The 13,811-nt window shown below is 34.8% G+C and overlaps 1 protein-coding gene across 1 annotated transcript in view; it reads right to left on the bottom strand.

Annotated features, from left to right (window-relative positions):
* Tbc1d5 (TBC1 domain family member 5) overlaps nt 1-13,811 on the bottom strand; it is a 536,784-nt gene that overhangs the window by 58,767 nt on the left and 464,206 nt on the right. Inside the window, 2 exon segments of the mRNA XM_047531151.1 lie at nt 3,603-3,668; nt 8,000-8,286. Of these exon segments, the coding sequence (XP_047387107.1) occupies nt 3,603-3,668; nt 8,000-8,286 (353 nt within the window).

The raw sequence follows: 13,811 nt of genomic DNA, 5'->3' as shown, positions 1-13,811 counted from the left end.
CAAGTGGGCTGTGGCAAATGTGATCTAAAATTAGATTAAAGAAAACTGGAATGAGGCCTTTGAAAGCACAGAGCAAATTCTGACCTTGCTCTCAGTCCAAAAGCAACTTACTTATTCCATGTTTTTTGGAATAGATAGTCCCTAAAAATGCATTTTCTAGCTAATTCATGCTTCCCAGAATTCATTTTACATATAACACATTTCTCTACCTTCAAGTGATTATACTAAACACAATGGAATCATTTGTTCTGCTTTAGGACCACTACTTGTCATACCAATCAGAGTAGCCAGCAGTATGTCCCCCAAAAGGAACACTGCTGTTGCTGTTTCTGGTCTCTTCCCTCACTCCTGGGAGCACAGCTGTCTCTTTCTTGGCTTACTGTGTCCTACTCCTCCCTTTTTTTGTCCTACCAATTTTCTGCTTGTCATCTGTACTGGAGTATTTCTGTTACACTGTATCTTTTTAAAAAAATTTTAATTTGTTCTAATTAGTTATACATGACAGTAGAATGCATTTTGATAAATCATACATAAATGGAATATGATTTCTCAGTTTTCTGACTGTACCTATTGTAGGATCACATTGGTCATGCAGTCATATATGTACATGAAGTAATAATGTCTGTTTATCTTGATGGTCCAGAGGGAAAGTTATCTTCAGACAAGTGAGCTCTTATCAAATTGTGACTTCCATATTATCCCTTAATTTAAATCACACATACTCCTCCACCACCACTGGAAGGAATCATAAGAAACTTAGCAATGGTTACCCTTGGGGAAGTGGGCTGGCAGAAAGAGGTGGGAGGAGAAAGTGGAGGACCTTTCCCCTTCTGTAATATCTTTAATTAGGCTTGTTAAATGTTGTATGCGTTTTAGTTTTACCTTATGAATATCATCAGTGATTACCTGGAGAGGGAGACTGACTCCCCGCATCTTTTTTGTATTTTTAAAAAACAATCTGACAATATTGATACCTCTCCGTGAATTCACACAACATAAATACATACACATAAGTATAAATTTTGAAGATGACTAGGGTAATTACTTAAGAGATCTAAACTAATTTTAAAAAACCCCAAGTAGTTGAGTCTTCAAAAAACAAATTCTGCCATGGTCCATTTGTGTGTGTGCAGGTGTGTGTATGTATGTGACTATAACCTACACTGCAGGATATAAAATACAACTTTCCAATGCTTTTCCAAAAATTACTTATTGACCTGAATTGTGAAATCCCACTTTTCACTTTTTCCCTTAAAAATTAAAACCCATATAACCTATTGTATGTTTAAAGGCAAAGGTCCAGATATCAAGTTTCATTAAGACTACAATCAAAGAGCCTCTGAAAGTATTGGTACTTATTTCTTCAAATTTATTTTATTACTTTGAAAGAAGACAGTTGGAAAGCCTAAATAATAGTTTAATTTCCCAGAAATTACAAAGTATCTCTACTCTACACATAGGGGAGTATAACAGGTTTGGCATTCCTGATGAAATTCTCTGACTTCTGATATTATTGATGCTATTCAGTATAGATAAGTCGATTATTGTTGTCACCACTAACTGTTTTGGTTTCTGTTTTCTCTCACTTTTCAGCACTCTTCAGGAAGTATGTTGAGGAAGTATGCATCCAAATCAGGATAGGTGTCATCTCACTATCTCAGCACTGTCAGTCATCATCACAGATTGAAAACGCTTTATTTGGGACTCATCTCATAAAGTAGTTTTCCTATCATACTGATAGAATCTCTATCAGAGTGTGCAGGCAAGAGGGGATTCTGAACAGGTATTCAGCAAAAGAGGTGGTTCTTGCCTGTAGGCTTGATTGGGTCATCTAAAGCAAAGGTAACACCCAGGACAGCTGGTGAGACTGCAGGAAGCCAAGGGACCAATGAAAACAAAACTTGCCAGGTAGTAGGTACTCAAAAAAATACTTGTTGAATATATACATGATTCTACTTACATAACACAAAGTTATTTGAACAAAATGATACAACCTCCCTCTTTAAAATTGCTTTTAAAAACATAACGTCACTCATGTGGCTCTTGTCTGTAGGAAAAAATGAATTAAGTAATAGCATAGAAGCAGAAGTCAGAAAAAGCAAGTCAACCCTCAGTTTCCTCTGCCCACAGGTATAAATTAACTTCATAGCCCAGGTCGTGTAGAAAAACCAAAAACCTACTCTGTAGCAATTAACTGTGGGATAACAAAACACTTGTTAAAAAAGTTGTCGTGGGGCCTAGAATTTAATTTTAGGAAATGAATTTAATACCTGTGAATTCTCTCCATATCAGATGATCAACTTAATATCCACCCAAGAACCCTAACTGAGAAGGCTGAAGATAAATCATATGAAGATTTTCTCTCTTTTCTACTATAACCCTTTATCATCTATATCACTTTAACTTCTGTTAAAGAAAAGTGAACAGCTCTTCATGGAAGCCCTGAGCTAGAAAAGCCCTTAAAGGTCATCTGGTTCAATTACCAAAATACAGCCAGAAACTACCTGTCAATCAGAGAACTATATATAGAAATGAAAGCATACGGTTCTATTGCCACAGTACAGTTTTTTTTTTTAAAGTCAAGCCAATAATACATCATGTAACTCTTAATCACAATTCATTCTTGCTGTTAATTTATTTAAAACCATGAATATTATGAGGACATATCACAATCAGAATAGTATTTTAATACTACTAGCATAACTATATTATGCAGATGTTTTAAATTAAGTAAACCATGATAAGGCTGTTCATTAATACTGTATTGCTGTCATTTTAGTCTGATTTTGAAGGGAATATTCTTTTAGTTAGTCAAGTTATCAATTTAACACAGAAACCCTCTCTATGGCATATTTCATATATAAGACTACATAATAAAAGATATATGCAGCAACTTTAAATATTTGTATGTTTTAGAATTTCACAGGAAGTGCTGAAAATGGATTACCAACTTCTTGTATTTCTTAAACTGTTTTTTCTACATGTTGCACAAATGGATATGGTGGTAAATGTTCTCTTTTTTATGTTAAACCATTGCCAGGTAGTATATATAAAGATTTGCCACTCCATGCTTTGTGTTAATACAATCCATTATATGAAGACTATACTTAAAAACATTTCAGAAACACTTAGTAATTCTTTTATGTAAAATATAAGTATCTCAGGCTAATCATAGAACATAAATTGTCTAATCTCAAAACTAATTTTCAAATACTGTCACCAAGCACCTTTGCAGCAAAAAGAACCCTTTGATGTCAGCTTCTCTACAAAGTATAATGTTAAAATAACCAAAACATACAGAGTGGAGTCATATTTTGCAAATAAAGAGGCTTGTGCACGCTTCAATAGAAAACTCAAGTCAGAGTCTGATTTAACATCAACAATGTATAGGACAGGAAAGGACGCTTTTGTTCTACACAACAGTGCCACTCAGTGGTTAAACAATGGTAGTGGACTGATAAAATGAATGAAGGGTGGACAACAGGAAAAATTGAGTTTTAGAGTAGAAAATGATAATGCTGTAGGTAGAAAGAGACAGAAAGAGAGAGAAACACACACACACACACACACACACACACACAATGTTGCTATGGTAACTGTACCTTGGAGGTCAGTTAGAGTCTGGACAGGAACAGAAACCTGAGCATCGCTTCCTGTAACTATATCGCCTGGATTTCATAAGAAAAAATAATTAGATTCCATAAGAAGGAAATAAGCAACTTTTCTTTCATACTCAATGTTGTAATATTTTATTAAATTACTAAAAATATGACACAATAGAAAATATAGCACAAGTTTAGAAAAATTAATATAAAATATTTTCAAGGAACAAAAAGTTATAGTACTAGGGACTGAACTCAAGAGTGTTCTTTTACTGGGATACATTCCAGCACTTTTTATTTTTATCTTGAGACTGGCTTTGAACTCACAATCCTCCTGCCTCAGCTTCCAGAGTAGCTGGAATTACACGGTGTGCACCAACCACATCCAGTTTAAGGAAATAAATACTTAAAAGAATGTTTCCCAATAAGTTTTTGTTTGTATTTCCCAAAAGAAAAGTAAACAAGTTTATAACAGACTAGAATACAGGAAACTTTTGCAATAAAAAGATTTTGCAAAATCACAGTTCACTGTGATTATATATTTTTCTTTTTTAAAAAAGCTTTAATCTGAAAGTTTATATGTCATTTATTAATAGACATTCTTTTGAAATTGATTTCTTCCTATTTCAGACAAAATTTATTTTTAACTAAATTTGAAAGCAACTTCTTCAGTGATAAGGTCTAAATAAGTTGTAACTTCATATTAGGTAATGAAAAGATTTCAAAAGTTACCACATGTACTTATAAATGTCAACGTGTAAAAATAAATCTGTGAACTACATACCCTTCACTTCATATAATTATAGGCAAGATTTCATTTACAAATTGGACCTAAAGTAAATGCTTAAAATAAAGTAGTGCTCAAGTTAAAAAAAAAAAAAAAAAAAAAAAAAAACCAACCAAAAAACCCAAGTACAAATACAGACAAAAGAAACAGGAAGGGGAAAAAAAGTGCATTTTAAGTACACAGAAAAGAAAGGAAAGGAAAGGGGGCACAACAGGAAATCCTGTGAAGAACCTAAGGTGCACTAGCACTTAAATGGAAGACTGTGGTTCTTTGATTTCCTTCCTGGATGACAAAGTTCATCAGGGAGCATAGTCACTGTCAACAGAATGCTCCTTTGGATATATTATCACCTATAGTATTTTGAGATTAAAAAGGAACAGAGTCTTTAAAAAAAGCACGTAATTGCCATGTATGATAATCTATGATTAATAGACTTGCTTCTCCTTCAGCTTTTTAATAAAATATATGCAGTATTAAAAAAATCAAAATTTGAATTAAATAATGTGCCCTCACTATCCTTGGCTACTTGCTACAATTATGATTTATAGCATGGTCAATTCATCTGGAAATTGTTGGGTTGTAATTATATCACCACCAATTAATTAACAGTACACACTTGATATAATTATAGGCAACAGACACATTCCCCTATAACTGAAATAAAATCTCTAAATAAGAACATACCCCAAATAGTGGGAAACACTTTCTAGTAGAAATGGTCAGGTTCCATGACTTTTCATTATACAGTATATTATAAATTCACTGAACAATGGTGGATCTGCTTTCTGTATATTTGGAGGAGATTTTATTATTCTAAAACTGCTGCCCATTTTACTCTGCTGATTCTAGGTCATCTATTAATGTATATGTAGAGACTTAAAACTCATTTTAACATAAATATCACCAAGAAAATTATGGAAGACATTTGTGCTGCCCCTTCCTTCCTCACTATTCCACCACAACACACACATGTACTACGTAATGCATTTCAAACAACAAGTATGAATTTGGATTACACACACAACTGTCCCCCTTATAAATACAAATTGTTAACTTATGAAAACAAAAAACATTTTCATCTTTATAAATAATGATTTTTCAAAACAACTTTTGAATTTTCCAGTAGCATACACTAAATTATCTTCTCTTAAAGGTACTGAGTAGATGACTTTGTTCTGGAGTTAGAAATTATATTCCAACACAAGCCTTCCAGCAGGCTACTGTGTTCACTGATTTCAGGTGACACACTTGCAGATGTGTCAGAGAGACAGCATAGCAGAATACTTGTGGGTCATATCAGTATGAACAACAGATATTGAAGTATTTTTCATTGTGGAGTTAACAAATACATTTTTTTACTAAAAGAACTATAGATTTTTAGAGCTGGAGGACTCCGAGGTATCAGTCCAAATCTCTAGTTTCAGGGAGAGGAAACAGGGCTTTCAGAGTAGTCTAGGGTTCTCTGGAGGGAAGCCAGGAGCAACATTATGGTATACTTGTTTGTACTTCTATAAACTGTTCTTTCCACCCTTTATTTTATTCAAGCCTTTATGCAGGGAGGAGAATTAGCAGGAATACTTATATTTAATACAAAGAGAAATGCACTTTTTCGATACTGACATGAGAAGAATGAACCAGAAGTAAATTATGGAAGAGTTGCAAAACAAAGCCAGTTTCTTTCAGGACAGGGATCAGTTACAAAACACCCCAGTGATACTCATGTTCCAAATACTTCAAGTGCTCTGTTGTCTCCTTATAACTGGGGACTTGGTTTTCATCAATTGTTTCATCTCCATGCACTTCCTTTCTCACTTACTGTGATATTAATACTTGACATTTCCTTAGAGACAGAACTTTATATTTCTATAATCATTTGGCTTGGTTCCTCAGAAAATTTAAGCTACAGCATTAAGAGATTCTCTGACTCATTTGCCTGCCATCAGTTAGAATTACAACTGACTAAAACTTGTTATCAAAGCAATATTGAAATCATATTTGTTTAGAATAATAAAACAGTACAATTGAGAAATATATAAAATAACATTCATTTGCATTCTCGAAGTGGGCACGTCTCCTGGCATTAAAATATACTTATAACATGTTAATGATTCAAAGTCCCCTTTTCTTTAAATCATGTGTGACAGTTTTATGTTAAAAAAGAGTGCGATTTTAAATGAGATAATCTCATGTAAAATAAACTGAACATGCTAATAAAAGTGTAAATACTAATTATATCAAGTCTGATGTTTCATATAGGCAAAGACATACAGAAAAGACAGATGAGATGGTCTAAGCAATGAGGAATATGGACATGTATGCCTGTGCATGAGTATGAACATATAGGTGTTGCCTAATACTTGTTAATTTGCATAACTGGGGAATAAAATCCACTTAACTTTCATGTGACAATTTAAATGCCAAGAGGTAAAATTTTTAATAATTTTGAATGTAATCTTAGAGTATTCAGAATAGAATTTAAAGTCTTGTAACTGAAAATACTGCTACTTCTACCGTCAACACTAAGTACTGAACACTGAGGTAGCCCAGGGTTCCCTTTAATGATGTGAATGGGGCTTGTGTCAAGATGTTTACTCTGACACTAAATGGCTCTAGACTGTTAAGCTTTCTCAGGACTCAGGATTACTTTTTTTTTTGTATATTTTCTGCCACGATATAACTATTTCTATATTATAGTTTTAGCAGAGTTCTACCACTAAAAATAAAGGGAGCTGTTTCTAATCTGCTATGAATAGAGGCTCCTAATATATCTCTATAAAAATAAGTGGAAAACAAGAATATAAAGGTCCTAAGAAAGACCCTGAAGGGATCTCTTAAGAGTAAAGTGCAAGAGGCAGGTGATGCTCTGAGAGAAAGCCCTGAAACAGAAGCAAGCTTAGCTGAGAGCCAGCAGCACTAGAGCTACCAGGAGCAGAGCCCTCACTCATCAAATGAGAGATGTAGGCTGGAAGGTCTCCCACCTTTCCTCTGCTCTACAGTCTATGGTGCTAACTTTTGGTGCATGGATTCAAACACGTATTTTGGTTGTTTGAGATTTTGTTTAGCTTAAAAAAATTTTTTTTTTCTCCTTAAGATTCTAGTTTGTATTTTTTAGAGGTGAAGCAGCTGCTTCACCTTGCATAAGAAGCAAGAAGCTGAGTGGCCTGCTTCCTCCAAACCATTGCGATGCACTGATCAATGCTGTGACTGGAAAAGGTTTTAGACTTTCCCATTTCAGATTCTCTTCTGAAAGACAGCATTATTCTCTTGTCAGCATTACTATATAAAGCTACAGAGAACACTGAATCAACTGATCTCAAGTCCTGTCTTATGACAGTTCATGTCATCACATAATATGGGCATCCACAGGCCAAAAATGCAAGTATATTAGGATATACAAGTTAAAAAAAAATCTTAGCAAATTATCTCACAAAATGTTCTTAATTAAGAATACAGTATCTGATATTTCAACTTGAAAAGGATCAAATACCACAGATTTTTAAAAAATGTTTTGCATTACTTTCTCCTTCTGGGAGGCTGATTCTTCAAAGGCTGGTGAGGAAATCCCAGGCTACTCTGTATTTTCTGAGGATTTACTAGTATTTTTCCCTACCTTTGTTCAATTGCACTGGCATGCTTTCGGATTTCATCAGCCGCTGCTGCTGCTGCTGCTGCTGCTGCTGCTGCTGCTGCTGCTGCTGTTGCTGCAAATGATGCCTTGGGGTGTCTGCTGAGGTCCTGGTGGGGATAGCAGCAGAAGAGGAGCTGCCACTGTTGCCCCCAGGGATAGGGCCACCCACACTGCCTGGGGCCATTGCTGGGGAAATCAGCTTTCTTCCAAAATTAATCAGGCTATTAGAGACCTTATTTATATTCAGGGGAGCACCTTTGGTATTGGTCCTAAAAAAGAAAATGAAGCAAAGTGATTTAAATTAGAGGATGACTTTATTTTACATATACTGTTGGTATAAAAACATACCTTGCTGTGCTTTGAAAAAGAACAATTTACTAGGTGAGGTATATAAAGTAAGAAGTTAAAACTTAGAATAATGAAATACTGAGATTCTTAAAAACACTGCTTATGTCAAACAGTCTTAACTACTTTTCATTCATTATTCATTCAACAAATAGGGCATATTACATACTAACATTATGCTAGGTTCTGAGGATACAGCTCCCCTCCTGGAGCTTCTAGTCTAGTTGAAAAGAAAAATACTAATAAAAATAGCATAAGTAAGTGCATATTTGAAACCTGTACTGTGGACTAGAAAAGAGAGGTACAGGGCTTGACAGGTCCTGGCCTGAGAATGGATCTCCCACAGCCTTGGTGCATGGGTAGTAGCCACATTTAATCTGATTTTGAAAATAAAAATGTTTCTGAGAGTCATGAAGTAAATTAATAAAAGTTATGTCAAGTGTCCAGTTCATTAAAATTGCAATCACCCACCTGCCCCAGCATTCTGCATCTTCTTACTTCACACTTCTCTGGCTTATTTTTTTTTGACAGCACTTTTCTTTATCTGACATACTATGTATTTTATTTATTTTGCTATTATTTGTCTACCTCCTCCAATTTCCCATTAAATCTGAGTTTCATGAGAGCAAGGATTTTGCCTTTTGTTAATACTTCTATATTGCCAGGGCCTCGCACACTGTAGGCACGTTAAGTGTCTGTTAAATGGTAGCTGCATCTACCCATAGTTGAAATCTTTCCTATCACAGAGGAAGAAAAGTCCCTGCTCCTCACCATGACCAACCTCTCCACTTGGGCTAAATTCCACCTTCTCTCCTCTTTCAAGATTGTTAACCCACAGCCTCCCCTCTCTACTCTATCATTCCCATTAGCAAGCCACCATGGTCAGTGTGTATGGGTATATACAGTTTCTCCTTTCATCTCTCATTCCTATCTAGTTATCATCCCATTTCTTTCTCCAGTCATGTTTTTTCAGGGTATCTTCATATGCTACTTCTGAAGTCTTTGGTCCATTAAGCTCTGATGGTGGCCTCTTTGCTATTGTCCTAAAACCATTCAAGGTCACCAATGACTTTCGTATTGCAGATCTAAAGGTTCATTCTTGTTTTACTCTACCACTATCAGCTATCAACTTCTTAACCACTCCCTTCCCTCTAACTTTCTTGGCCCCTATGGTTTGCTAGCATCTTCCTGTAACTGTCTGGCAAATAAAAGGCACCAAACAAAATTGTTAAATGATCAATTACTTCCTGTTGATTCATGGTCTTGCAATATCTCTCAGAGTAATTATCTTGAAGACCAGTTATGATTACAAATTATTTTTATTGTTGGAAGTAGCCTAACTCCATGACAATACCAAAGCCCCCGCCTCCCCCACTCTCTACCCCAGTACCAGGGATTGAACCCAGGGTCATTCTACCACTGAGCTCTGTCCCTAGGTCTTTTTGTTTTTTGAGACAGGGTCTTGCTAAGTTGCTGAGGCTGGCCTTGAACTTGCCAGTCTCCTGAGTAACTGGATTATAGGTGTGTCCCGCTGTGCTCAGCAAAAGTTTTTATTTTTGCTGCTTGTCATTAATAGAAATATGTTTTTTTCTTCACAAAGGTGCAAAAGATTCCATTTTGTTTTAGTTGTATTTTACTGTCACTTCCTTCTCTCAGATATACCTGGCAGCATATACATAGTAATTCTACTTTTTTATATGTCAGCTATATCCTTGGCATTACTACATTCACTCTGGATATGAATGGATCCATATATCCGCAACAAAGAGGAAAGAATACTATGCTTCTTCCTTCTGTAAAGGACAAATCAAATTTAAAACTTGGAATTCAGCTTTATGAATGAAAGACAAATTCATTTATAACTCAATGAAGTGTGGAAAAACTAGAATGGTTCTTTTTGTACCAAGTTTTATCTTTAAAGAATTGAGCTATTTAATGTCTTTCTGAAAACTATGAAAAATAATGCTTCCTCAAGGAGAAAAGGATATACAGTGCTTAGGCACCACTTATTTTCCAATTTTCAGTTGCCTCCTAATGAAGTAGGGCACTGTCAATTTACAGATACTACAGAAGGATCTCAATACATGTTTCCTGAGAAAAATGAATGAATGAAATAAAAAGAATGCATGAATTCTAGATTAAGTAGGCATTCACCTTTGGCATTATATTTCACTCAGTAGCCTGGATATACTCCCATTTCTTGGGAGTGGTAGTAGAAAGAGGACCCATCATGATATTGAACTTCTGCTGCATTTCAGTTTTACTTGTTGCAAGTCAAGATTCATAATTCATAGCTATGAAGAAGTTATAATGTTGTTACCCTTTTTTATAAACAAAAATGTACTAGTCAAATTCCCATACTGCCAGTTGTAAAATTTATATGTTGATAAAAGTACTAAGAAACAGCTAGAGCATTATCAAGAGAATATGGTTAATGTATCTTCATTACTACTAATAACCATGAAAAACATATAGATCAAGCTCATGCCGAGTAATTTTTCATCTGAACAGCTCTTAGAAGGAGATGCACACTGTTTTCCTTTTTTGAACTTTTTTTTTTTTGTTTTTAATCCCTCTCCCACTCATCCATTACCCAGAGCTTCCAGAAGCATGTTTTCTTTTCAAAATGACTATTAAAGGTGACTCTATGTTTTCCAGATATAAACAGTTGTAAATTGTGTACTTTTATGGAAAGCTTGCTGTCCATGGTTTGTTTTTTTTTCAGGCAAGAAAGTTTTTAATGTCAAAGTTAACTAATTTAGATCTGAAATACAAGTAGAAGCATTCTGCACATGAAATACTGAACAGCTTCTAACAAGTATTAGTGGCTGGGATGAGTACTATTAAATCATGTGACAATTAATGCAGTTGTTGGAGATCTGATGGGACAGCTGGGATTGAACTGGATTAAAGACAGTGCAATGTGTAGTGGTGCAATAAATAGCAAGGGGAATTTGGAGTTAACAAGACATTTAGTATTGAATCTAGTGAGTCATTCTGTATAATCAAATCTTTCATTACTATTGTCTACTTACTATTATCAAAAACAGTACAACAGGGCTGGGGCTGTAGCTCAGTGGTAGAGCGCTTGCCTAGCACACGTGAGACACTGGGTTCAATCCTCAGCACTACATAAAAATAAATGAATTAAATAAAGACACTGTGTCCATTTACACTAAAAAAAAAAAAAAAAAAATTCGAAAAAGCCTGAACAGTACAACATAGAAGAGATTGTTTTAAAATTGTGCTAAGAACTTACTTTTGGTGCCACCTCACTTAGCAAGTTAAGTCAGTGGCAACAGAGGCATTTTCTGAAGACCTAAGAAATTCTTCAAAATACCTGTACCATAACTCAATTCACACCTGACTTCATTGTTGAACTCTTTTTGTTCATTTTCCGAAACTATGAACATGGATCCCTACGGCTCCCTCTTCCCAGCCTTCCCAGCCTCTCACTACCCTGCTACCCTCTTAATCTCTTATCGTGTAGCTTTCTGTGAGTGAGGACTCCACTGACAGCTCGAGGGTCTCTAGTGTCTTCTTAAATGCCAGAGTCATGAACTATTTTAACTTTTAAAACCTCTGAAACTTTAAAAAAAATATCACCTAGTCACAACCTTTTATCTTCTGTTATCCAAATCTCAACATCATCTTGGTTTATCTTCTTTCTACTTACAGATTTATTTTTTAGATATATTATTACATAGCCAATATTTATTTTACTTTCTGTAATACAATTTTGTTTGATGCTTATCTGTGTCTGTCAGTTTTCAGCTTATTTTCAATTATTTTTTTCTCAGTATTCTAATTTTCATTTTTCTTGTTATTTTATTCCTTGTGTTCTCTAGGTTGAATGCTTGGTTTGTTCATTCATTCATTCATTCACTTATTCATTCTTCATTTTCCCTCCTTTCCAATAAAGCATTCAAAGATATATATTTGCGCCAAAATCTAGCATTAGAACAAAAGGGTTTTCCTCCCCTATTTTCTTAATAGGATGACAAATTATTATTCAGGTACATTATAAAATTTCAAATGGTTAGATTTGTGTTTAAATATATCACCCATTTTATTTTACTGAATATCAAAAAAATGGAAAAAAATGGAAGTTAGAAAATACTGTAATTTTTCAAAAGGACTGTAAAAATAATGAATTAGAAAACAGGTTAATTTAATACAAATATTTTTATCAATTACTTGGAACTAGATGTAGTTTATGATAGGTGGCCAGCACAGTTTACTAGAAACAAGTCATTCCAAGGCAACTTTACTTCACAGCTGACAATGCTTAAGGTTTGTTAGACTGTGTCAAAGTAACACCAGTATATGTGGATATAAAAGAGAAAAATGCATGCATCTTTACAGCTGAGCGATTGAATCCCACAATTCAATGAGGGTTCCTGGTAATGATACATGTTTTAGACTTGGTTCACAGACTTGCTCACCAGTTCATTTTTAGATCATAATTTCTGTTAACAAGTTGTGTAACAATACAATTATTTACCCTGTCAGTACCTAAGTTTCTTAATCCCTAAAAAAAGGGGAAAAACTTTTATGATATTTTAGATCCCTTTAAGATAGAAAAATCTACAGTTTTGTGGCTTGAAGAAATAGGACATGTAGAGATTATGTATTTTTTTTTTTTTTTACATAGTCTTGCTATGTTGCCCAGGTTGGACTCGAACTCATGATCCTCCCATTTCAGTCTTTCTAGTAGCAAGGAATAGAGGACTATGGGCCATTACACCTGGATGCTAATTTAATTTCATACTAATGGCTGCAGACAAACCCAGTCCATTAGACAAAAGAATCAAAATTTAAAAAAACAGGTTAGAATGAAAGACAAATTTAGCAGAAAAATTAACAAAGATAAGAAAAAGCTCATGTAATTATGCTGAAACTTACCACACCTACCTATCACATATAGAATATGATAGCATAGACTAAACATGAGTCCAAATTTTAAAATATCAAAAACTCCCAAACATTAACATTTTTGATTTGGTTGACAAGATTACGAGCCCACAGTAATGATGTTGAAGAAAATTAGGATTCTTGGGCTTCATTAATACTTAGATGAGTACCCACATAGTAGGAGATAATATACAACTATGACAGTCAGCTTTTGGTGATGTGTCAATATCAGGGAGAAGTGACTTCTTTATAAAATGGAGAGAATAGCAGGGAGGTTGAAAATTAAGCTGGAGGAGAAATGGCTGAGAAACCTGGGGTCATGGCGTCCTCCAATACTGTAAAGGCTGCCATCTGGGTGTGGCTTTAAAAACGAGGTAAATCACATAAGTTACAAAAGAGACTTACAAAAGCTATGATGTAAGAAATTCCAGTGATGGACTGGGTCCCATTTAAAATAGGACGTGTCCTAATCCTGGAACTGTATAACTAGAGATTGGGAAATCATCTTTAGACACATAGACTTCCAGTTCTGGCA

Source organism: Sciurus carolinensis, chromosome 17, assembly GCF_902686445.1.
Source record: "Sciurus carolinensis chromosome 17, mSciCar1.2, whole genome shotgun sequence".
Taxonomy (NCBI): Eukaryota; Metazoa; Chordata; class Mammalia; order Rodentia; family Sciuridae; genus Sciurus; species Sciurus carolinensis.
This window is presented reverse-complemented; position numbering and strand designations above follow the sequence as displayed.